At 34.0% G+C, this 25010-nt stretch overlaps 1 protein-coding gene and 1 long non-coding RNA gene across 2 annotated transcripts in view; one reads left to right on the top strand and one right to left on the bottom strand.

Moving 5' to 3' along the window:
* Positions 1-5966: 5966 nt before the first annotated feature.
* On the top strand, positions 5967-23457 carry LOC136038005 (uncharacterized). Its single transcript, XR_010620105.1, has 3 exons — positions 5967-6122; positions 17667-17769; positions 23338-23457. It is a non-coding gene; the product is annotated as an uncharacterized LOC136038005 (long non-coding RNA).
* The window catches only part of LOC136038004 (NAD kinase 2, mitochondrial-like), a 44253-nt gene continuing 42621 nt past the window's right edge, over positions 23379-25010 (bottom strand). Inside the window, exon 6 of the mRNA XM_065720922.1 lies at positions 23379-24168. Within this exon, the coding sequence (XP_065576994.1) occupies positions 23939-24168 (230 nt within the window). The 3' untranslated portion in view covers positions 23379-23938. The remainder of the gene's footprint in view (positions 24169-25010) is intronic.

Genomic DNA, 25010 nt, shown 5'->3' with positions numbered 1-25010 from the left:
AGTCTTGTAATTACTATCTAGATGAAAGAAACTTCAAACCTCTCATGGTGAGAGAATGCCTATTTTCAAAAATCACGTAGTCCAGGTGATGCGCGCCAGGAGTGGCGAGTCTTAGAAGTACACAAAAACAAGTGAAGCTCTGGAATCTACCAGGTGGTGAACAATGGGCAGCCTCTTCTTTAAGATAATTAGCAGTAAGTAATGAGTGACTCTTTTGAACAGAAACTAAATTTTATGTTAAATTGACGTACTTTCTCTGCTGACTCAAAATTAAAACCAAATTAAGTAGGCTATACATAAAATGAAACAATAAAACAAACTTAATCTATTCAAAACTAACACGAAGGAATAAACAAAACCTTAAACAAACGTAAAACAAATTAATAATAAATATGAGCCTATGACATACAGCAATTATCAAAAATAATAACTTGGCTGATATCCCTCTCTTCAACCCCCAAAATACTCTAAAATATATATTCCTGTGTTCATTTTTTTTTTAAACTAAGCAGATAGTTTTGAAAATTGTTAATTTACATTTAAAAATAGTTTTTTAAGCTATTAGCTCTCTACAATTTTGAATAAAATGAGGTTTAATGGAAAAAGTAGGGGCAAAATTGTTTGTCCATACAAAATAATTAATTTGGAAAAGCTTTTTCCGATCAAAAAACTTTTCCAAAAGAAAAAAAAAAAGAAGGGCCACAATAAATTAAAGACGATCAGAAAAAAGTTTCTATTGTAATTCAAGCTTAAAACGACCAAAGATTGTAATACATACATAAAAGAATCGGTTTTACCATGACATCAAACATACAAAATTTATTAGGTTTAAATATACCCATCAGAAGCCACAAGCCTAAGACAATGTGTCCGCGCTTTTAGAAGAAGATGGAGCCCACCCTCAACAAGAATGATGAGAAATAAGTGTTTATTTTTCCCCACGGGGGGAATTATATTGTACCGGCAGTACAAGGAAAAGGCTCATTTAAAAGAAAACTGAAAGTTTTGATGGTCTTATTTAGTACTAACAAAGATTTTACATCAGTAATATAATAGTTCTGCCATTCTGTGGCATGATATTACTGTTTTAGACCCAAGCTCACAAAAAAGCTGTTACAATTCTAACACGACCAATCGATTTAACATTATCAAAAAACTATACATCGAACTTTCTAGTTTCAAAGGCAGTAATGCTGGTCATGGGCACCGGCAAGGAGGAGGGCAGAAGGACAGTAGTCCGGCTGGAAATTTGTGAATATAAAGCAATTATAACACCAAAGGAATTCTGTATGATTTTATTTGAGTAACAAAAAGAAAATCAGATTTTTCATAATAATAGAAGGTAAGTAATTAACGATCCTTGTCAATAACGAAAGCATAAAGGCGCAACTATTGATAAACTTAAATCAAAGAATCAGCTTATTATGGTGATTCTAAATATGTATTTGTTTATTAGTAATTATTGCAGCAATTAGTACACAACAAAGTTCGTATAATTACAGAAAAAAAACACAAGGAAAACAACTTCTTATGGGGCAATTTTGTTAACAAATATGCTGTCAACTGGTGCTTGCGTTGCAAGAGCACCCATCGGCTGACATATTGAGCCATTACAATCAGGAATGTTTCACCTGAATAGAACTCTGGGAATTTCTATCGTTTCCTACTGAACGGATACGTTTTCTGTGTTTTGATATCATTAATTAATTTTTTTCCAGGACTGATTGTATTTATCTAGTTATCACTTTGAAAAAGATTTTTAAAAATGATTTTTTACAACTATGAAGTATAAAGGTGTCAAATATACTGTTTGATGTTTGCACTCAAAATTAATTTCAATATTTAATTAGAGACTTTTATCTGATTTTCTTAATCTTAGTTTTAATGTTTTACTTCATAAAAACTACTTTGATCATATATTACTTTTTACAAACACTGAGTCTAAGGCCATTGAATATTTTGGCGTCTGATAAAAAAAATTCAAAACTGTCAGTACCTTAACATCATGCCTAAAATTGAGTCCGTATAGAAAAAGCAAGACATATAAAGGATTTTCTTATAGAAATTCTGGCAAATTCACCCGGTGAAAAATTTTCCTTCAAAACTTAACCCCCTGGAAACCTCCCACTCCAATGAAAAATGTACCATTGTAAAATACTCACAGCGAAAAATTCATCCTCCCCTCCCCACCCGATAAATGTGTACATGCTTCCCAATAAGAAGTGCTGTAGGTAAGCAATGAGCAAATTTTATAGCCTAAAAACTTTTCCACAGGGTCTGTAGGTGGTCATTTTATCTCCATAGATATAATTTTTTGGTCTTTCAACTATGCTGAGCGAAATAGCTATCTCAAAATTTGATCGGATGATTTTGGGGAAAAAGTGGGGTAGGAGGGGCCTAGTTACCGTCCAATTTTTTTAGTCACTTAAAAAAAAACTAGAACTTCCCATTTCCGTTAGAATGAGCCCTCTTCCGACGTCCTAGACTTATTTGTTCGCTACGATCGCCCCTAGAAAAAAACTTAATAAATGCATAAACAGGCATCTGTGATCTTTCTTCTGGCAAAAATAATAAAATTCCACATACTTGCAGATATGAGTTTGAAACCTCTACAGTAGGCTTCTTTGATACAGTGAATCTGATAATAAGATTTTCATAAAAAAATTATATGACTTCTAGAGGGTCTTTCCTCCTTTTTTCGAAAATCAGACAAACTTTCTCATGCTCTTAGCTTCTTGATTGGTAACACTAAACTTAATTAAAATTATATATTTCAAAGGAACATAATAAGCTATTTCCTGTTATATATCTATTTGTAACAAAATTCCGTTTTTTAGAGTTTTGGTTACAACTGAGCCGGGTGGCTCTTTATAGTTTGCTACCACGAACTTTTTGATCAACCATCAAAATCCAAACAGAGATTATTGAAATATTTATCGATTTTTCATGAAATTTAATTTTAAAAAATAGAAAAGCTATTCAACTAAAGTAAGGAGCAAGTTAAAAACTTAAAACTATGATTAGCAATCATGGTAATAAGTCCTTCTTAATGTTATTGCTAAAGAATTTTGGTTGGATGAAATGGTGTATTATTGTTTGTATGATTGGAAACTGAAGCCATCACAATCTCTGCAATAGGATTTTCTTATCGATAAATACATTATATATATTTGTTTAAATACATTGAAGTACTTCATATAAAAAGAAAAAGAACAATATTACCATTTAAAATTGCTGAAAACTAAGTTCCTAGCAGTATTCGCCACCCAAAAGAAATTTCCTGGTGGGGTTAATACGACTTGTCTTGTCTTTTCCACTTCTGTGCTGCTAGATATGGGAATATAACATTTTAGCTGTATAGAGAAACATTTTAATTAGTTTCTACTCTCCCCCCTCCTGCATCTTTCAACATTTATCTGAAGCCTCATGAAGAGTAAGTAGTTTGTCCATTAAAATGGGCTTTTTTAGAAATCTACTCTACCCCCACCTAAACAATGACTCACCCCCCCCCCCTCATCATAGATGATACACCATTAAAGATCATCAAACGTAGTCTAATTTCATTATAAATAAAGGGAATCAACTTGGTTGAATCCAGTACTGCCACCGTCTGGAATTACTTCTTTTGCAACTGGGAAGCCTAAACTATAGTTATTAGTACTTTTAAAATCAATTTACTAGCTTTTCAAAATCTTAAATTAATTGAAGATTCGTCCTATATGGGGTAAAGTTGTAGTTTGGTTCCCTGAAATGGCAAAAAACCAAAACTTTCCCATGGCCCAATCTGTATGATCACTTAAAAAAAGAGCTTTAAATTTTCGTTTGAATGAGCTCCCTCCCAATTATCTTGGACCTTCGGTTTGATATAATCACCCCTGGGAAACAGATTAAAATGCATTGACCATGCTTCTTCTGAAAAAAAAAATTTGGAGATTTAAGCTTGAAATCGTTTTGCCATACTATCAACCCCTGGGGAATTATTATTTTTTAGTCCTTTTAGTGTCATCTCTAATCCTCCCTCACAAAATTTTCCTTCAAATTAATTGTCATGTACTTTTTCATTCTTTTCTATTAATCTTTTCCTGTAACTGTATCGCAGTCTAGCATATTCTAGAATATCCTGCACATCTTCCTTTAGCTCCTTTCTTATCACTAATTGTAGCCCCCTTCCTATTTTTAAGCGGGAAAAGTCCGTATTGACTCTTCCCTCTCAATTTATTAGCATGTCAGTACAATAATTTACTATTATGCTGTTTGGGTGGATCTTCCACGTCTTTAGGAGTTTTATCCATGACTTCTAGTTACCACCTCCTTAGTTCATATCTTATTGCTTTCTACATTTTGTTTATATTCCTCATATTTTCACGTGATTTATCACTCAATTAATTCTTGTTCAGGCCTCCTCTCCTCTTTTTAAACGTAAAACACTTCTCACTATTATTCCGAGCTGCAATTTCAACTTTGCTCTCCTAGAGACCATCAGCGACTTCGCTAACTATTTTCCTAAAATTATTCCATCCATCTTATATATTGTCAAATTCTAGACTCTCTAGTTTGATATTCGACTTTCTCGGCCAGCTTCTCTCTAGTTCTCTCACTAGACTTTACCAAAGTCAAAATATTATCCTGAAAGGTAGTTACCCTTCGTGAGACATTTGCTTCGGATTAACCCTAGATAATTCTTGCTGGTAATCCTAAATTTTAACATCGATAACAATGCTCCTGAGTACCCTAATGTTTTGTACTGATCCTACCAGTCTTCGGCTCACAATAACATAATTAATCAGGTTAGCTGTATTAATGTCATGTGAATACCGTGTTAACTTATGGGCCATGCTTTGACCAAATATAGCATTGTTTATAGTCTGATTGTTATATCTATAAAATCACAATAATCATGTACCATTACTATTTTCTTTCCCTACACTAAATTTACCTAGGCTAGGATTTCATCTATCCATGTTTCTTTTAGCTGTGAGTAAAATTCATTTGAGTCACTACTATCTCCTTCGGTCAGTTCTACTGGGGCATGTACTACTATGATTCATACCCTGCACTTCTTAGTCTTAAATTGAGCAACTCGAATGATTTTATTGATATCTTGTAAACCTAAATAAGACATAAAAGCTTCCTCAGGATCTTTCTGTTAACCCTATCCTTCCTGCCTTAATAAATAAATTGTATATCGCCCAATTTCATATTTCATACCTCTGGGATATGATGTTCAAAAACCTAATAAATCCAATTTAAAATTGCACCTGAAAAACCTACATAGCCTTAGAAACTGAAACTAAACTATCTAAGTATGGATGTGGCCCTAATGAATGTTATGCATTAAAATTTAGCAGGCTCTAAAGCCCTAAATATGAAATTCCTCATTCTTTCTTATAAATTTAACTAATAGTCATATACTGCAGTAACTCTTATCCTGTACTTCTTAGTCTTAAAATGAGCAACTAGAATGATATTTTTAATATTTTTTCAGCCTTAACAAGACATAATAACTTCCTTATTTATTATACCCTTAATCTCTTTCTATTAGCCCTATCCTCCCTGCCGTAGTAAATAAATTTTATATTACCTAACTTCATATTTCCTATCTCTCGAATATGAGGTTCAAAAAACCTAATAAATCCATTTTAAAACGGCACAAGAAAAACTTGCATAGCTGTAGAAACTGAACCTAACCTCTCTAGATATGGATGTGGCCCTTATGGATATTATGCACTGAAATTTAACAGGTTCGAGAGCCCTAAATATGAAACATGAAATTCCTCATTCTTACTTATAAATTGAATTGACAGTCACATAATTGATAATTTAACTTTCGATACCCGTCAGTAAAGCTTACTATTTATTTATCGAATTTGTCATGAAAGGTTCAATAGAAACGCAGCTTCCAAATCCATCCATCAGGTTCATCAACGTTGTATTATCACCAATCGTTTCAATAAAACATCAACAACACAAAAATATAGTGTTAAGCGTCTCTGATCTGCATTCATTTTTATAACCTATTTGTTTCAAAATGGACCAAATTGTTCAGTTTGCCGAACCTGTGAAGCAGTTCACCAAAGATAGCTACCGCCTCATTAAGAGATGCACTAAACCAGATAAAAGAGGTAAGTCTTAATATGACCTAAATCAAGGCTAGGCTAGCTGCCCAGTAAATAACCCACTAATAGAGTGAACTTCCCAAGAGAAACTATTTATAATGATTGCTTTTCTTGCAAGTACAGTTTTAAGCTTAATTTGGACCCTTGAAAGTGTCAATTTCTTTTTATGGTTTTTTGGTATATAAAGGGTCAAAACTTTGGTTTTAAACTTGTTATGTCATTATTGGGTAAAATTCTAGTTAATTGACTTCTTGCTATCTCAGAAAGGGTTTAGGTTAGGAAAATGAAACTTTCAGGGATGAATCAACAGACTAAAGTCTGTCCAGGGAAGGTATTTTGAAGCAACTACCTCCACTCCTTCTCCCTGTAGAGGGCTCTGACCTTTGATGACCTTTAAAAATATGTGTGTTATAAAAGTGAAACCTTGTAGGCTAAAATAGATCTTCTGCTTAATTGAAGTACAACAAAATTGTTTTCAGCTTCACAACTTGGCTCAATCCTAATTTATAAGGTTTTAAAGATATACAAATACATTTCCTAAATTTTGAAAAAGAACATTGATATGGCTCAAAATTCTCCTCAAATAACAGGAATTGGATGTTCAGAACTAAAGGCAGAGAAAAAGCAACTAGTATTTGAAAATTAAGGTAAAATGTTGTTTTGTCAAAATTTCAATAGGTATAGACCTGTCATGTAGGCAAATTTTAGGGCCCTCTTGAGGGAGAAGGAGTGGAGGTGGGTACTTTAAAATACCTTCCCAGAACATACTATAGTTTGTAGACCCATCCCTGAAAGTTTTATTTTCCTAACCTAAACCCTTTCCAAGATAGCAAGAAGTCAATTAACTAGAATTTAACCCATTATTGAATCCATACTGTTAGCGCTTCATAATCCAAAAGCATTAATGTGTCACAATTAAGCTGGGTAAAAAAATTCAAAACAGTTTATCCATTTTTCTATCCAACATGTCTGTTCTGTTTGCTTTGACATGGCAGCCTTCCCCTAGACCATTAAATTTACACTAGCTATGGCTGAAAAAGTAGTTGGAAAACAGCAGCTTAGATGGCTAAAAAAGCAGTTGATAAAAGGTAGATGGTTGAAAAAGCTGGAAATAAACAGCTGGAATGTCAAATAAAAGTTAAACAAGAAGTAATTATCCATAATGTTTTGGAAAGATTTAGCTCTAGTCCAAGAAGATTAATGATGAACCTTATTGGTAATTTATGATTTTTGGTGATTACTTATTAATAAAGATTCCATAGGTAGCCTATGATAAAACTTGCTAGCAATGTGAGATTGTCTGAAATGCCAATATAATGTTAGCCCCATGCCCTTCATCACAGAATTGGCTGCCCCCCCCCTCTGCTAGAGAAGAAGCTGTGTATACCCATATACTAAACCAATAAATAGTATTTACCTACAAATAAAGTGAACATATCACTGGATATCATTTTTTATGCTCTTTCTGAATATAACAATTACTTTTCTTGTAAGTTTAATTTTAAGCCCTCATAGGACTCTTGAAAATAATAATTGCATTCTATATTCTTTGGCTATAAAAATAGGTTATAAGATTTGTTTCAAACTTACTATTTCAACTAGGCCATAAATCCAGTTTGGGTAAAATTCTAGTTGATTGACTTTTGGCTATCTTGGAAAGCGGTTAGGTTAGGAAACTGAAACTTTCAGGGATGAGTCTAAAGGCTAAAGTATATCCTGAGAAGGTATTTTGAAGTACCCACCTCCACTCCTTCTCCCTCTAGAGGGCCCTGACCTTTGATGAGCTTTAAAATATGTGTGTTATAAAAGTAAAATCTTGTAAAATAGATCTTCTGCTTGAATGAAGTACAAAAAAATTGTTTTCAGCTTCATAACTTTGCTCAATCCCAATTTATAAGGTTTTAAAGATATACAAATACATTTCCTAAATTTTGAAGAAAAAAAAACATTAATATGGCTCAGAATTCTACTCAAATAACAGGAATTACATTTTGAGAACTAAAGGCAGAGAAAAGGCAACTGGTAACTGAAAACTAAGGTAAAATGTTGTTTTGTCAAAATTTCAATAAATATAGACCTGTCATGCAGATGAATTTCAGGGCCCTCTAAAGGGAGGAGTAGTAGAGGTGGGTACTTCAAAATACCTTCCCAGGACATACTTTAGCCTTTAGAATCATCCCTGAAAGTAGGGGAGAGTGGTATATGCAGGGACCATTTTGGAAAACCTCCAAAATGCATGGTTAACATTGGAGTAGAAAAATGGTTTATGGCTCAAATGAAAGCCCCAGAACTGCTGCATAAACTGTGATTTTTCCAGATTTTTCTTGTATAGCTAGAAGAAAAAAAGGGGGGTGTCCCTGCTTATACCATTTGTCCCACTAAGTACCGGGGGTGGTATATCTTGGGACATGGGGTGGTATACTCTGGGACATAGTAAAAAGATTCATGTATTGGTAGAAAACTTCAACTATTCATTGTATAAAAACTACATTAAAAATTCGACTTCAAAAGTAAAAATATCTTAGGCACAAGACTAGACTACCAGTCAGCAAACACAAAGTATGACGCTGCTCTGGAAGCTGTACTGGGTGCTGGGGTAGGAGGCGACAACTTTTTCAAAATGTCTTCCCTTGTATAAAATAATGAGTCTTCTCAGTCTGGCCACTTCCACTTTCTTAGACTGGCCATGCACATGACACTCACTTTGACACTGTTCTCGTTTTTCTCTTGGACAGACCCAGGAAAATACTCTCCTTCATAAACAACTTTAACAAAGTCTCCTGTAGAGACACTGTCAAAGATCTCTTCCTCTTTCTCACTTTCATCTTCCGATTCACCTAGTTTCATCAAATCATCAAGAATCATTTTTTCATCGTCACTTCCTTCTGAATCCACAAATAGCTTTTTTGTTGTCTGGTCTTTTTTGCTTTTCCAGCTCTTCCAACAGTCCCAACTTTTCCTCTAGCCCTGCCACCCCGTGCTTTCTTATCTTTTCTTTTGGCTTCTTGTTCTTCAATCTGTCTTTTCACAGGAGTGTCAGTAAGAATCTTTGTAGAGCCTTTCTTCCTGCCTCTGCCACTCAGTACACGTGGCTTGGCTTTAGGGTATGGCTGAACTTGTTCTGGCGTCACAGGAACTGAAACAGGTGTAGAGGATTGTTCAGGCCCATTTGTACTTGGGGTTTTGGCCAGGTTGTTTCCAGGTTCAACTGGATCCAAAGCATCAGGTGCAGGTCTGTCAGTTACAGCAGAGGTTAGAAAATCATTTTCTGTAAAGATGTGTGGATTGTAAGGCCATATCCCTGTCTTCTCGAAGCCCCTCATTATGTTGTTGGCGTGAAAGATATGGGGAGGCTTTGGCAAACAAGAGATGCAATCTTGTATATCATCACAGTCTTCCCTGGGTTGGACAGCATCCAGTTGTCCATAGCCTTGTTATATTGGCATTCAAAGGGAAAATACACACAAACGTCCAATGGCTGCAACCTGTGGCTGCAGTGAGGTGGTATTGTTAGTAAAGTGATACCAGACTCTTTCGCAAACTGCAGAACAGATGTGGGACTCGTGGTTGTCCATTATCAGAAGCTTTGGGCTTTCAGGGGAAGCATGTGAGTAAGTCTTGAAATGTTTGAGATATTCCAGAAACAGTTCTTGGTTTACCCATCCAGAAGGTGAGGCTCCTCCAGCAGAGTTAGCAGGAGCACCAGTCAGCATGAGAGGCTGAAATTTCTTGCATGGGAATATAAGGTAGGGGGGAAAGTACTGCCAACTGGCAGAGATGGTTCCAATCATAGTCACAAGCACGCCATGCTCAGCTGAGGTTACTTTGCCCACTATTTTTCTACCCTTCTTGGCAAAAACCTTTGGAGGAACATGAACAGTGGTGACTGAGGTTTCATTACAGTTCAATATGTTGCTTGCTGTAAATGGAGTTTTCTTCAAAACTGACTGCAAGTCGGAGATAAACTCCTGTACATTGTGCTTGTTAAAGCTAGTGCCATGCCCCAAACTTGTTGCCTCTGGCTTTCTAAGCAACAGCTCTGGGTTTCGAGCCCAAAATCCAGCTAACCAGTCTATACCGGCTTCTTTAGAGTCGATCCAGCTGTCTGGGACAGTCTTGTTGTTTGCAACGGCGTAGTTGTAAGCAAGGGTTCTGGTGTCTTGACTGGTCAAACCATAACACATTCTGCTCACTTGCAGCAGGTATTGAGAGAGCAATGCTTCTTCTTCAGGCGTAAAAATAGTAGCAAATCCGAACTTTTGAGCACCACTGTAATTCGCTTTTTCATCATCACTGAGTTTTGAATACTTTTGGTAGTGTCTGTGAAGGGCTGAAAGTGACACTCCATGTTTTTCCACCACTGCCCTAATTGGTAAGCCAGCCTCTAGGTCTACAATAGCTGCTTTAATTATGAAATGCTGGTCAACTTTCTTTTCAGCAACCAAATTAGAATATTCCTCCCACTTAGCTCTTGGAAATTGTGCCATTTTCTTCTATTCTGATGTCAAATCTGATAAAAAAAAAGATGTATAAGCTATTTTTATCATTAGGATACAAGTAAAAACAGATAAGAAAAGATGCAATGTATGGACTGAACTGTAAGAATTCATGCAGTATATACTGGGACATGTCCCACTACATACCACTTGTCTTTGTCCCAGTATATACCATGCAACCTCTACTTGCAAATTGTGTCCGATTTTTTTTACTGTTGCATATTTTTCCACCAGATGACCACACAACATGGCCTGATGTTTTAGCTTTCATTTGCTATCTTACACACACAATTTCTGCAAACCGTTACAAAATAAAGCACAAAAAACTATTGCCCAAATATTTTTTGGGGGGTATAGCTGAAACTTTGAAGTCGATTTTCTCAAAAACGAAAATAGCAACTTACCAAAATGATAGAACTGTCATGTCCGCCATTGAATGAACTATACTAGGTGGCTTTATTGGATTTTTTAAAGAAAGTTAGATGGCAGATAAGTACCATGTCCCACCTTGTACCCCGTCCCTGCATATACCACTTACCCCTATCATTTTCCTAAACTAACCCCTTTCCAAGATAGCCAAAAGTCAATCAACTAGAATTTTCCCCAAGTTTGTAAGAGCTGTATAATTCAAAAACACTGATTTGTCAAGATTTTGTTGAATAAAAAAAAGAAAAAAATCACCATGTTATCTTCTTATTCTGATAGGATGCTTAAAATCTGCTGTTTCACCTATATCTTGAAAATTATCAAAGTCAACAGAAGAAACATGGTTTGTAAGTGCTTGGTTAGTCCAGTAAATAAGGAAACATGTTAAGAAAACAATTCCAACTTCATTTTGGATGGATGGAACCTTTATCTTCACTTTTTTTTGTTTTTCTAAGAAATTCATTATTTTTCAATATAAAATCCTGTTCAATTTGGAAAAATCAGCTAAATGTGTTTAATGCCATGCCATCTTCAAAAATAATTTGTATGCATCACTATTAAAACAAAAAACTTCTAGAAACTTTGAAGCTAATGCAAACAGCAAGGATGCTACCATCTTTAAAAAAAAATTTGTACTTCCTTGTTAGCTAGTACACATTCAAAAATTAAAGTTGGGTTAACCATGATGAAATATACCAAAAATGATGAAAATGTAATAGTTAAGTAGCAAAATTGTGGAAACTGCAACAAAGAATTACACAAGACCAGACCTTACTATATTAAATATGTAACCTAACCTAACCAAAATACCAACTAAATGTTTAATTGAAATACAGCTACAATATAATTTTCCCCCTACAATAAAGGTTTTCCCCCTACAAATTATGTTAACTAGAATTATTCTGCATATTATGAATTAAGCATTGCTTTCTTAAAAAGTTTCCCAATGTACTGGAATAACTGCACAATCACACTGAAACAAGGCAGATAGAAAAACAGAGAAATTATTTTGAATTTTTATCCTACTTAATCATGATAAATCAATACTTGTGGATTATACAACTTTACAAAAATAGATTTATGACAAAATAATAAGCTTGAAACCAATGTTTTAAGTCTTTTTTATACTACCCAAAAACAAGAAATATTTTGGTCATTTTTAAGGATTCAAAAAGGTATTAAATCTGAATTTGTAAGAAAAGTAATTATTATATTAGTAAAGAGAATAAAAAAGGCATTGAGTAGTATGTCACCTTTTTTTGTAAGTCAATAATACAAACTGCAAAATACTTACCACTAAATCAGAAGGCTGACTGTCAGAACAATGGTCTTTTCTTTTATCAGCACTTAAACCACAAAACAGCTGATCCATATATGAATTATATATCACCAAAAAGCTCTGTCAAAATTTCTTTTGTGTACTTTGAAACGTATACTATAAGCAGCATTGTTGATATATGGAAATACTGTTCAACACCCACATCAATGAACATGCATGCAACATGCCAAAATGGTTTTCCAACAGGCACTTTTATTCTGAAACTTAAATGTCAACCAGAAGACTAACAGGGTAAACAACTCGTTTTCCAACAGGGGTCTGAACACCTCTACATTTAAACTGTCAGATATTTGTGTTGAAAACAAATAAAATTATAACATCAATAAGTAAAAAATGTGAGAAAGAAGTAGTATTAACTAATAAAACATATCTTCTACTCTTTTAAATATATTGTATAGTAAAACTTTGTTCTTTTTTACTTTAATCCCCCCCCCCCCTATCAGCCTATATAAAAAAGTTGCTTCAATAGAAAATTCCCTCTATGAAACTTATTCTGTAGAAAATTTGATCTTGGAAAATTTCTCCTTTAAGATACTTCAGGAGAGCCCAACCAAAATGTAAAGCTTTTTTTTTTAAATATAATGAAAACTAGTGTGAAGAGTAGGGTGATGAAGAGGTGGCAACTCCCCTTATATATGTAATAATCTCTCTTTTTAAGTTTTACTTTTGCTTCTTACTTTCAGTTGAAATTTTTTTTTTGTTTAATTTCTGATTATTTTTAATAATACCAGGAAATCTGGATCCACCTCCACAGGACAATCCATCCTCCCTATAGAAATATCCTCTAGACAATTCAATTCCAGTGAATATTTACCCTGGACAATTACCCTCAGCATCTCAATACATAACATTGAGTTGGCAAAGACAAAACAAGACATAAAAAAAGAATATATATATATGTTAATTCTGGCAAATTTACCCAGTGTAAAGTTTCTGCTGGAAATTTTGCCCCCTAGAATTTTTCAATGACAAATTCTCACCATGGAAATACCCTCCCCACAGAAAATTCCACCTCCCCCTCTACTTGTAAAATTTGTGCTATATATAAACTGTAGGTAAAATTAATAATTTAAAGACTTTTTAAAATTTAGAAAATTTAGTCTTTGATGTGTACACTAAACTTAATGAAACTTGTACATTTGGAATCAGCATGGATAAACTGATTCTTTTGGTATCTAAATTCTGTTATTAGAATTTTTGTTACTATTGAGCTGCATTACTCCTTACTTACAGTTTGTTATCACAAAATGTCTGAAAACTTTAAGGAAAGTTTTCCTCAAAGAAGGCAAAAATTTTGCCTAAAACCAAATCAAGTAATATTTCCTTTTATTTGTTTTCCAAACTATAGGTAGTGGCCATAATAATAGGTAATGGCCATAATGTTAAGCATAAGGAAGAATTTTTTTTTGGGGGGGGGGGTCCTTTATTGAGTTTGTGTTGGTAACTGATTTAGTCCCCTATAGGTGAAACAACAACTTTTAAGTGGAATAACAGAATATGAAAGAAGTATGATGGGATTGTATTGATTTTTTTTTATTCAACTTGATCTTGACAAATCAATGTTTATAAATTATACAACTTTTAAAAAATGGATTTATAATGGAATAGTAAGCTTAAATAAATCTTTTGGCCTTTTTTATATCAAAAACATATAGAAAAAAATTATTATTTTCAAAGGTTCTTAATGGGCTTAAAATTAAATTTGCATGAAAAGTTATTATTGTATTCAGAAAGAACATAAAAAATAGGATTGAGGATTGAGTATGTATGCTTTTAAGTTGTGTGAAAAGTTATTTGTGTATTCAGAAAGAACATAAAAATAGCATTGAGTATGTTTGCTTTATTTGTTGGTCAATTATATGAACTGCTCAATATTTACCTTTCAAACAAGCTACAATGGTAAAATTTGTAGCTGACAGCTTTATTTAGCTAGGATGATATTGAATTCATAACTTGGTGCCTTATTTATGCTCTTTCATGTTTCAGTATTTGCTTCTGGGGCAAATTACATATTGAACCCTTAAAGGGTTCAAAACAGCTCATAGTAACCGAAAGTTCAAAAATACATCTCTAAAAAACTGGCTAGTGGGAAATAATTGCCCTTTGTAGCTAATTCAGGAATGCTAATTATTATTTGATTTAGTCTTAATAGCAAAATGTTAGAATGAAAGGAAAGTTTGCAGAAATTTGTAAAGAGCCAGAAACTCCTCTGAAATTATGCTAATTTTGCTATGGACTGTTTCACCTTTTGGGGTCCCATTAAGAGCTCAAAATGTCATTTCCCTCAGAAGCAATTATTGAATTATGAAAGAGCATACAAAAGGCATCAAGTAATGTGTTCACTTTCATCCTGGATAAATTATATTGTCAACTAGGCTACAAACTTACCACTACAATATTTTTACTTTATTCTCATTAGAGAGTCTGTTTAAAACCATTTTTATATTCGTTTTTAGATTAGGCCTAATAGCCTCAGAAAAATTTATACAAATTCAATAACTTTATGTGTATTCACATAAACTGACTTGAAAATATCATTCTTTGGTACTTATTGTATATCATAAAGTAACAGTTCCTTCATTTTTCTGGGTTAGTTTTTTTTTTAGTGTAGGGCTATATGAGAGCATTAGAAGGGAGCTGGGGACAAATTGTCAAAACATAAACAAGACCAAAAATGTATATACAATAAGCAATCTAAAAATGTCCCTCTTTTTGTTCTAGTATTTCTTGTTCTGAAGAGCCACTATTTTAGACCTTTACCCATAGTCTTTTCCTCCTTTCCCTCCTTTTGATGGACACATTTTTATTTAGTCCTTTCTATTTTATGATCTGTTGCATAACTGGTTATCCAGTGTAGACTCTAGGTATCTAGTTGAGCCTAAGCAATTGTGCTGAATACTAGATAATAAATACTATTTTAAATCAGCTAAAAATGTGAATAACCTAGTAAAAATAGACAACAAAAAACATCAGAATCTAATTAGACCTAATAGAAATATGCTCAATATTATTACCTTAATTTGCACTTTGTGGTGATAAGGATCTGTGTTGCTCTGTGATTATGAAGTAAGAGCTTCATTTTTAAAAATCTTTCTTTTAGTTTGATTGTTTGTACATCCTTAGGCTATAGGTGGGAACATTAGGGAAAGGATAACTGTCACAAAGACAATTTTAACCATGTAAAGAGCTTAAAATTAGAAATCCAAAAAGCTCCCATTTTGCTGTAGTAGGCCTATGCCTCCTTCTGAACAGCTGCTATTCTGCAACTTTACCTCTCCAATGCATTAGTGAAGTCAGATGTTAGAGCTCTTTTTATTAGGCCAGTTATCTTGTCAGTCTGTAATTTGCCTGTATATGTGAGTATAATTTACCAACTTATTTTTGAAATGATTTAAAGATGTGGTATAATGGAGGAAATTATGATCGTCTCATTAATAAATCATCTTGCATACTATAAAGTAAGGATTTAAATGTTTTCTGTTAGTTTGTATACATTCTTTGGGCAATATGTAGAATCATGTGGAAGGTGGGGTAGAGTGAATTGGTTATTACCTTTGAAAAGAGTATAGAAAAGAAAAGAAATGTTGTATTTACATTTTCCCTATAGACTATCAGTTATTTAATCTCACTTGTATATGCCTAATTGAATCTCTGCCATCCTCTCCTTCTAATGCCTTGATGCAACCCTGGGCCACCTACTATGTTTGTTGATCTTGTGTTTGATAAAATTCTATATTAGCTTTGGCAGACCTTGGAAACTAGTCAAGTTAGGCGAATGAAGCTCCTAGGAATGGATCTGGAGTCTTTATGATCCTCTTAGAATATTTTGTACCTATCTCCACTCCTTCCCCCTCCAATGGATACTGACCATGAATAATCTTCTTCAATGTTTGAGTTACAAATAAAAAAAATTACGAAAAATTGTCTTGAGTCTCACTACTTTGCTCACTGCTGATGACAAGATTTTAAAAATTTATAGATCTGTTTTGTAAACTTAGGTAAAGACTCTTGGTAGGTATATGGCTTAAGATTCTACTGAAATAAGGAGAATTGCATTTTCAAAACAAGAGCTAGTGAGAAAGGGATTGAAAACCCAAAATTAAGGCCAAAGGATTTCTGTCAAAATTTAGATAGGTATGGACCTATCAAGTATGCAATCTTAGAAGCCCTAGAAATGACAAAACGGTAGTAATAATAACTTTGTAATACTTGCGAAGCGTTTCTTTTTCTGTTCATTTTCTACTTCTAAAACGTAGTAAATTGTAGAGGCTAAAAATTGTATAAACTTGGCCTGAGGCCTAAGTTTAGAAAAAACATGGTTTTTCTTTGGCTTATTCTCTGTTTGTGTCTGCTTTTGGTAAATTTGGCAACCTCAAATAAACACAGTTTTGTGGTACAAGGTGTGCATGTGGTTATGGTACTTTGAATTGCCTTTTAAGGCTGAAATTCTTTGGTCTCCCTACTACCTCATGTCAAATAAAAGGAGGTTAGGTTAGGCTAAGCTAACCAATCTCGTCAGTGGGTAAAAAATATTGAGGGGCGAAGTGAAGAATACCTTTTATTTTTAGTGATTATTCATTACCTTAAAGTGCAGCTTGGAGTCATCTAAGGATTTTGCCTAACATATTTTGAACAATATTAGGCCTGAAACTTTGGCCTGCTGTATATATTACACCTAAATAGTAACTGCAAGCTTTAGCTTGTTGCTCAAAATGAGAACACAAACTATGCAGAAACAAACTGTTTTTAAATTGTCAGATTTTTCCACTGATGGTTTCTTCAGCCACAATTTGGATTTTAAACACATAATCTGAATTGTTGAAGCTGGGGCCTCACTAGATTAATAAAAAGCTACTCCAGAGGGACAATCCAGGTAGGATTTTAATTTAAAAAAATGTTACAAAAGTATATTTGACAATCTTTTGCTGGATTGAAGTTTTAACTTTGCTGCTGGCCAAATTTATAAAGTCTTTTGTTTTATCAACCAATCTGTAAATCACTTTCAACAATCTTAATAGTTACTAAGAAAACTCAGGTTTTTTTATGCTGCTTAGGATTGATATTAAAACTTTCTAATTGGGTGACCTAAGTTCAATATCAAAAGCATTGCAATGCATTTAAGTTTGTTGGCAGTTGATGAAGTTGGCCATCTTGGTTTTTATGGGATTCTGCACATAGCTATTTATCAGTCAGTCCTACTGATAAATGTCTCTGCAGAGTCACTGACCCCCCACAGTCCCTGGAGCAATATATATACTTGCATGATTATAAATACTATTTCTTTTTCAGAATTCCAGAAAATAGCCTTAGCCACAGCAATTGGATTTGCTATAATGGGCTTCATTGGTTTCTTTGTCAAGCTTATCCATATTCCAATCAATAATATCATTGTGTAAGTTTTGTCTCTTTCTTGTATGTTGTTTAATTCTTTATTTTAGGTAGGTTTTGACTAATCAAAGAAAATTAGTACTTTTTGTTCCAATATTCTTTATGCTTGAGATATTGAGACTGGCATGTCCTTTTTTGCATTCCTATTTTTTCAACTGAAAGTAAGGAGTGACATTCAAAATTATAGCAAACATATTATCTATATGAAGGGTGTTGCCTCCTCCTCAACACCTCGCTCTTATGCTTAAGTTTTTTAGTACTTTGGAAAAAAGCTTTCTATTGTTCCAATTAAAAGATCCTTGTGTTTCGCAAGTCATTCTTAAAGAATTGGGACAAAATTCAAACTTTAGCGTAAAGAGTGAGTTATTGAGGAGGAGGCAACCCTCTTCATATACGGTATAATTTCTATTCATTTTGTGTTAATGTTGCTCCTCACTTTCAGTTGAAAAAAAACTTGTTTCTTCTTATGTAATTTCTGATCGTTTTTAAATAATGCTGGGAAATCTGGTACCCCCTTCGTGGAAAATTCCCTTCCTCCATGAAAAGATCCCCCCCACGTAACCTTCTCTCCCCGACCCTCCCACCAGAAAAAATCCCCATCCCCCTGAAAACGTCTGTATATTTCTCAATAACCAATACTATATGAAAAAGCTCACAGCTTGCTGCCTTTCCCCTTGGGACTGTGGGAGATTAAGTCATCGTCAAAGACATAGTTATTAGATTTTTAGACTATGCTGAACAAAATCGCCTTCTCAAAATTTTGACCAGGTGACATTGGGAAAAAATGAGCGTGGGAGGGGGCCTAGTTGCCCTCAATTTTTTTTTGGTCACTAAAAAAGGGAACAAGAACTTTTAATTTCCGTTCGAATGAGCTCTCTCGCGATGACTGGGCTCATTGCAGCCCACTTGCAACAGTTTGAAAAGACATATCGGCGTGGAAGAAACTATCTCAGTAGACCCAAAAACAAAAATTGACAAGTGTTATAAATGATAATTCGCTGGAAGAAAAAGAACTTTTATCCCACCGCCTGAACAATTAACAAATCTACAACCTGAATCATCAAATAAGACTAGACCAATAAGGGCAGCTAAAGCAAAGGGCATTGGCAAACTGTCTGAAGTAATACAAATCTAAAATGGAGAAGAAAGAAAAAAGGGAGTAGAAGATAAGCGACAACGAGAATTAAAACGTGTAAATTGAAAATGATGGCTATGATGATTGGGTTTGGGATTTTGACATGTATAAGGTCATCAATGGTTACCATGCCTTTGTTTAAAAACGAAGTTTCGGCAATATGTTTTTCATAGTGACAAAAGACACGCCAGGACAAAAATCAGTGTTCTACATTTTATAAAAGCTCCAAGCAATGAAATAGCTATAAATAAAGATACTAGAGTTTATAATGATATTAGCAAAGAATCTGATACTGCATCAGCCTCTGTTAAAAAAGAGGTTATGGGTTGTGTTTTTTCATAATGATAAAAGGCAAGCCAAGGATAAAGTTAAAGGTCCAATAACATAAAAAACGGAATTTTATAAATTATTCTAATTTAACGTCATTTAAAACGTTTAGGCTGATTGATCAAAATGAAGCACAGATAAATGTGGTTAAAAAAAACTTGTGAAAATGAGAATCACAACAGTTAAAGAAAAAGACGTGGGACAAACGACAGCAAGAATCACATTGCATTGTAAACGGAATCTTGATCTGTGATCTGTGGTTGGAAACTGGAAAAGACGTATTTCTTATCTATGCCGTCTTAAGAAATTAAATGAGATGATGTTTGAATCTAAACTGCTAAAACAAAAGGTATGGAAAAAACTTTCTGAGGTAAAAGACATAAGAAAAATGGGAGGGACATGGCCCCACTTAGGTCTACTAATCTTGTAAATTTACAATCCTCCTATGATTCCATTCAAAGAAGATCCAAAATTCCTATCTTTGTGCTTAATGACATTGGAAGGTCTCTTACCACTTCGGTTCTCAGGCAGAGACTCTTTGCACAACCTGTGACTCTTTGCTGTGAAGTGGAAATTCTGAGGGATAAGTAATGATGAAGGGGCCAATAGCTCACATAATACTTCCACTAATACTGGCTGAAAATCGTTTTCCCTTTCAAATAAGGTGGAACATATCTGCCTTACTGCAAAGTGAGAGAATAAATGGTTTGGAGAGGGAAAGGGGGGGTTGGTTGGTTAGTAAAAATGAAACCATTTTTGCCTTTTAATAAAGCTAACTGAATGTCCTTGCATTGTTTCAGTTTAAATGCGGTATAACACGCCTACCTTTTTATTGGAATGATGGCAGGTGGGGGTTTGGGCATGCAAGGGAGATGATATTAAAAAAGTCAATGATTTGCTTTGATCCTTCACTCATAAATATTAAAGACCCTTTCCTTAATTTCGCTTCAAATAAGGTGCAACATATCTACCTTTCTACTGAGATGTGGACTGCAAAAGGAGTAGGAATAAGGATCAGGGGCCCACTGGCTCTTTAACCATACAAATTGTCATTGTATGATTCTTGTTTGATAATGTGCAATATGACTACCTTTTTGTCAAAAAATTTAATTCAGGGTGAAGGTGTGAGTAGCAATGTTAGTCTGAGTTAGCAATGATAGAAGTATTAAAGTTTAGGAGGTACACGTGATGCCGGTCCTCTACCTCAGTCCCAAACACAGAAAATATTGTAGCAAAGCCAGCTTATTAGGTTATTATTTTCTTGTTAGCAGCAGACCCTTGCAAGCAATGTTTTTGCTGTGCAAAAACAATTGATTAAAAAGAAAATATTACCAAACTTGCTAAACTTAAATCACAAACAGAAATAGCTTGTAAACCAAAGTGACAAGGTCTATGTAAAAATGTTCAAACAATTCTATGTTTAGGTTTCAATAAAAAGAAAGTTTAGCAATGGGGCAAGGGGATTGGTGCATATCTTCATTACTTCTACATTTTCACTACTTCACTACTTTCAGTCTAAATTCAAGTTGAAATTGCTGCCTGCTTGCTTAAACAGATCTTTCCATTTGAAAGCAGAAAGATAGTTTAAAGGAACAAACGTTTAATAGAACTACTCGAGATAGTCCTCTGTGACATGGAAATCACACCTCCAATTCAGTTCTTACACTGTCGGCTCTCTCTCAAAGACAAACAAAACCACCTTTTTTGGCCACAGGCGAGAATTATATGCAGCTTTCCCAAATGTTGTGTCAACTTCATGATCGTTGATGTTCACACCTTCTATAAAAGCAACAGAGGTTATACCCTTGCACACTTTCTCACAATAAATTGAAATTGAGTAACACAAAAAAAGAATTCTCTGCCTGCATAATGACGAGAAAAACTTGGCATATGTTAGCTTAATGGCATAGATAGTTTTTATATACCCATGAATTTTGCATAGCTAACTAGGTAAATAAGAATTAGTTATGGAGGAGGTTTTTCTGAAGCTGTTTATAAGTAAAATTATTGTCCCCCCTTATATATTTCATAGCGTACTTGTGGCACAAGTCTCGACTCAGTTAAGTTAGCTCTTCCCCCCCCCCCCTCCCATGATGCTAGATATAGAAGCTTCAGTGAATTTGGCTTTCTGTATATCTGTGTTTGAAACTAATTGAGACATTACTTGTTTGTCATATGTGGTATATTTCTTTCTTTTTGCAAAACATCTCTGTTTGACCACTTTACACTTGGCAGTGTTAAATTCTAGGCTTCAGGTTCATGCCCATTGTAAAAAAAAAATCCCTTTTAAGCAAATTCGCCGCCATCTTTACATTCTTACTGAAATCAACTGTCCAAATCATCACCTAGGACACTCAGGACATCAGTATCATTGAAGTCTATTAGAGTTGAATCTTCTCATTGAATACTTTGACTTCTATGGTATTTTCTGTTCCCTTTGGAGAAAAATCCATAAAAACAGGAATAAAACAACACTACTTAGCTCTGATTCCATAAAAAATAAACCAATCTTCCTTTTTTTTTCATCTAAAGCAATATTAAAGCAATTCGAAGATCGGATGTTTATATTAACCTAAGTGTGAAAGTTTTGTCATCCTCTTCCTTTCTTCAAACAACACTGTTTGCGGACAAGATCAAATGTATTATGAGTTTAAATTTTAAAATTTTTGGGGAGAAGATCTGAAGTTTTTTATGTCTAGAATTGAGAATGACCAATAGGGATGAGAATTTCAGAATATGAATTTGTTTTAATTAAAGACATATTTCTGGTGCCATGATCTTTCACTAAAATATTGGGTGAGTATACTTTTGTTGGTAACCAAACCATGTACAGGAGATTGGCGTCAAGAGTGGAGGGGCAGCCCCTAGTGTTTTCAGCCAGTTGGCAAAAGCATTGAGTCGGTAAAATACTGACGGCAAGTGCCACAATTCTATTGCACTGGCTCAAGTTCTTTTTATAAGGTAAATGGGCTGATTGAAATAAATGACATAGATTTAATGGAAGAAGATTGGTCTCAGTCGACAAAAAAGGAGTTAATTTAAGTTACAATATCAACCAAGTCTGTCAGTAAAATCCGTTACTCCTCCCTCTCCCAAACATTTTGGCTGGTGATTCCTCTGGTAAAGAGGGGTATGATATTAGTCTTAAAAGATTTCTTGGAAAATCATGGAAAAAAATACGATAAAAGCCCACTGCTTTGTATAAGTTCTATTATAACTTGACCCCACGCAATCTTTCTTTTATTATCAGTTAAAAATTAGCAAGCCTACGTATTTTATTTTCTATCTTTTAATAGTATCTTATAAAAAGTGTTTTTTGATTAAATTATTGTTTAATTGTACTTCAAGGAGATAAATCATTTGATTTCAGATTTCATTTTAAGACTAGATTCTCACCCATAACTTGTTGGAACAGCATAATGACTGATAATACATCGAATTTAATTTAGGTTTTGAGGGGTAATAAAAAAAATATATAGAAAAAACCGGAGAAACTTACGAATAAGATTAAAAACGTATACAAATATCGTAAAAAGATTGAAATTCCTTGGAGAGGGGTATGAAAGTGTTCCTGAGCCATAATTTAGAGTCTACTTAATCTGGACTTTTTCTATTGACATCCAAACGATGTATTTGGACTTCTCAGAAGCCAACTTGACTATTCTTTTTTGTTTTGATGTTTCTGTGTCAAAAGACTTTGTTGCAGTAGTTAGGGATATTCCCTAACAATTAGGAGTAACACGAAAACAGAGAAAAAAAAAGTATTTTTTGTCATCAGACCCTTAAACTTACATTATAATTTTTAAGAGATGTATTTGGGACTCTCAGAAGCCAACCTGAACTAAGTATCTTCTGATTTTGATATTCGAGCGGGAGAACATTTTGATTGGTGTTCGGGAGAACATTTTGTTTTAGTCTTGCGTAGAGACAAACTACGAAAAAAGGACATTGTCGTTCTCCAGATGATCTTTTCATTAAAATCAAATGAGGGTGCAAATTTTTTTTGGAATTTTCTCTGCTGTTTTTTTTTTTTTTTTTTTTTTTTTTGTCTGGATAGCAGTGTTAAAACCAAAATGATGTTATTTATATAATTAATTTTCTTTTTTTCAGGGGTTCGTAATCCTTTTCTGAAGTGTACACCGGAAGCGGTCTCAAGTGTTGAATGATTTATTCTTCGTAACATTTTATAAAACATGGTTGATTAATAATATTTTGGTAAATCGACAGAAATTTATCACATATCTATTGTTGACTCACAAATTGGCAGGTACCGCTAAAAGAGCAAATGAACACGTAGTAACCAAACTTCTTTGAAAGTGTACAAAAGTTTAAATTATCAATATGCCTTGTTATGTTAACTGTATCAATTTTTTTCTTTTTGCTGGTGCTTTAGGAAAAAGTGATAATGTGATGGCATATGCTTCAAACGGCTTTTGATGTACTAATCTAGCCACTTTTCTAAAAAGTCACAAACTCATTTGCAATAAAGCACAGTGAAACACTGGAGTTGCCAAGAGGAGTCCAAGTCCAAAGTATAGCGTCATTTTCAAAATTTACCATCTGGCGTCCACAATCCTCTATGCAACCTTGGTTAAGAATTTCTGATTTTGTTTGGTCTCCTGTAATATTTTCTTCCCATAAAATAGCCTCTTGTACAGTGCAGTTCTTTGAAGAAGGTTATCACATGCTCATATGTGCTTAAAATGATAATTCAATCTAAAACAACAGTTTTCAAGGCATCATCGTCATGCATTTCAAAAATTGCCAACGTCCCATCATTAAATTTAAAAGATAGGCCCCCGTCTATCACCAAAGCAGCATCAAAACATCTAGATTTCATTTCTACTTTATTAGCAAATCCACGAGGTTTCATTTCACCAGGTTTTGGCAACGTTCCAACTGATACTGGATCTCTAATGGTGTATGCCATCATAGAGAGCTCTGAAAAAGGAAAGAATTAATTGAGTATTTTGATCTTTCTCAAGGAAATTATGCATTGGTATTTCTTTTTCTTGTTCAATGGTCATATACAACTGAAAATTTCTACTTTGCAAAAAAGTAAAGGAATTGGTTTTCTTTTAGTTGTTTGAGGGATTGATACATAGTTCTATCACAACATCAGGTCATATTTTCTGAGTTCCGTTTTATGAGCTATATAACGAAATAAACGGGCAGGCATAGACCAGCTTTACAAACCAATAATTCAGGGAAAAGTCTCAAGCATTGTTATGGAAGAATGAGAAATTTTCTTCTTCTTTTTCACATTTTCAACATTTTGAAATATTAGGAGGTAACAACTAAAAATATTTAAGACTTTAGTGTGACACAAGTAAAACAATGTGACTGAATATTTCATGCCATAAAGCTTGAATTCAGACAAAATACAACTATTGATTTGCTTCTTTTTCTGACTCCTCACAATTTATCGTAATACAAATTTTTCTCTTTGAACTGGTTTCGTGAACATTTTTATGACCACGAATGCCGACCGACCACGTTAATTGATCACGAATGAATCATATCAGTGAAGCTCGTGGATGTGCTAATTTCTTTTTTGAAGGGAAATATTAATTCTTGTAAATAATATTACGTCGCTATAGCTAGGTATGGTATTACCAATAATCTCAATATTTTTCGTTTTGTTTCATGATATCAAGCAACTCAAAGATGAAGTTATTACCAAATTTAAAGTAATGTTATAAAACAATCTAAGGAGTTGGATTTTAAGTGGTAGGTTTGGTGTGCGATTCAGATTACCATGGAACATACTTTCTTTTGCAATC

This window comes from Artemia franciscana, chromosome 17 (genome assembly GCF_032884065.1).
Source record: "Artemia franciscana chromosome 17, ASM3288406v1, whole genome shotgun sequence".
Lineage (NCBI taxonomy): Eukaryota > Metazoa > Arthropoda > Branchiopoda > Anostraca > Artemiidae > Artemia > Artemia franciscana.
This window is presented reverse-complemented; position numbering and strand designations above follow the sequence as displayed.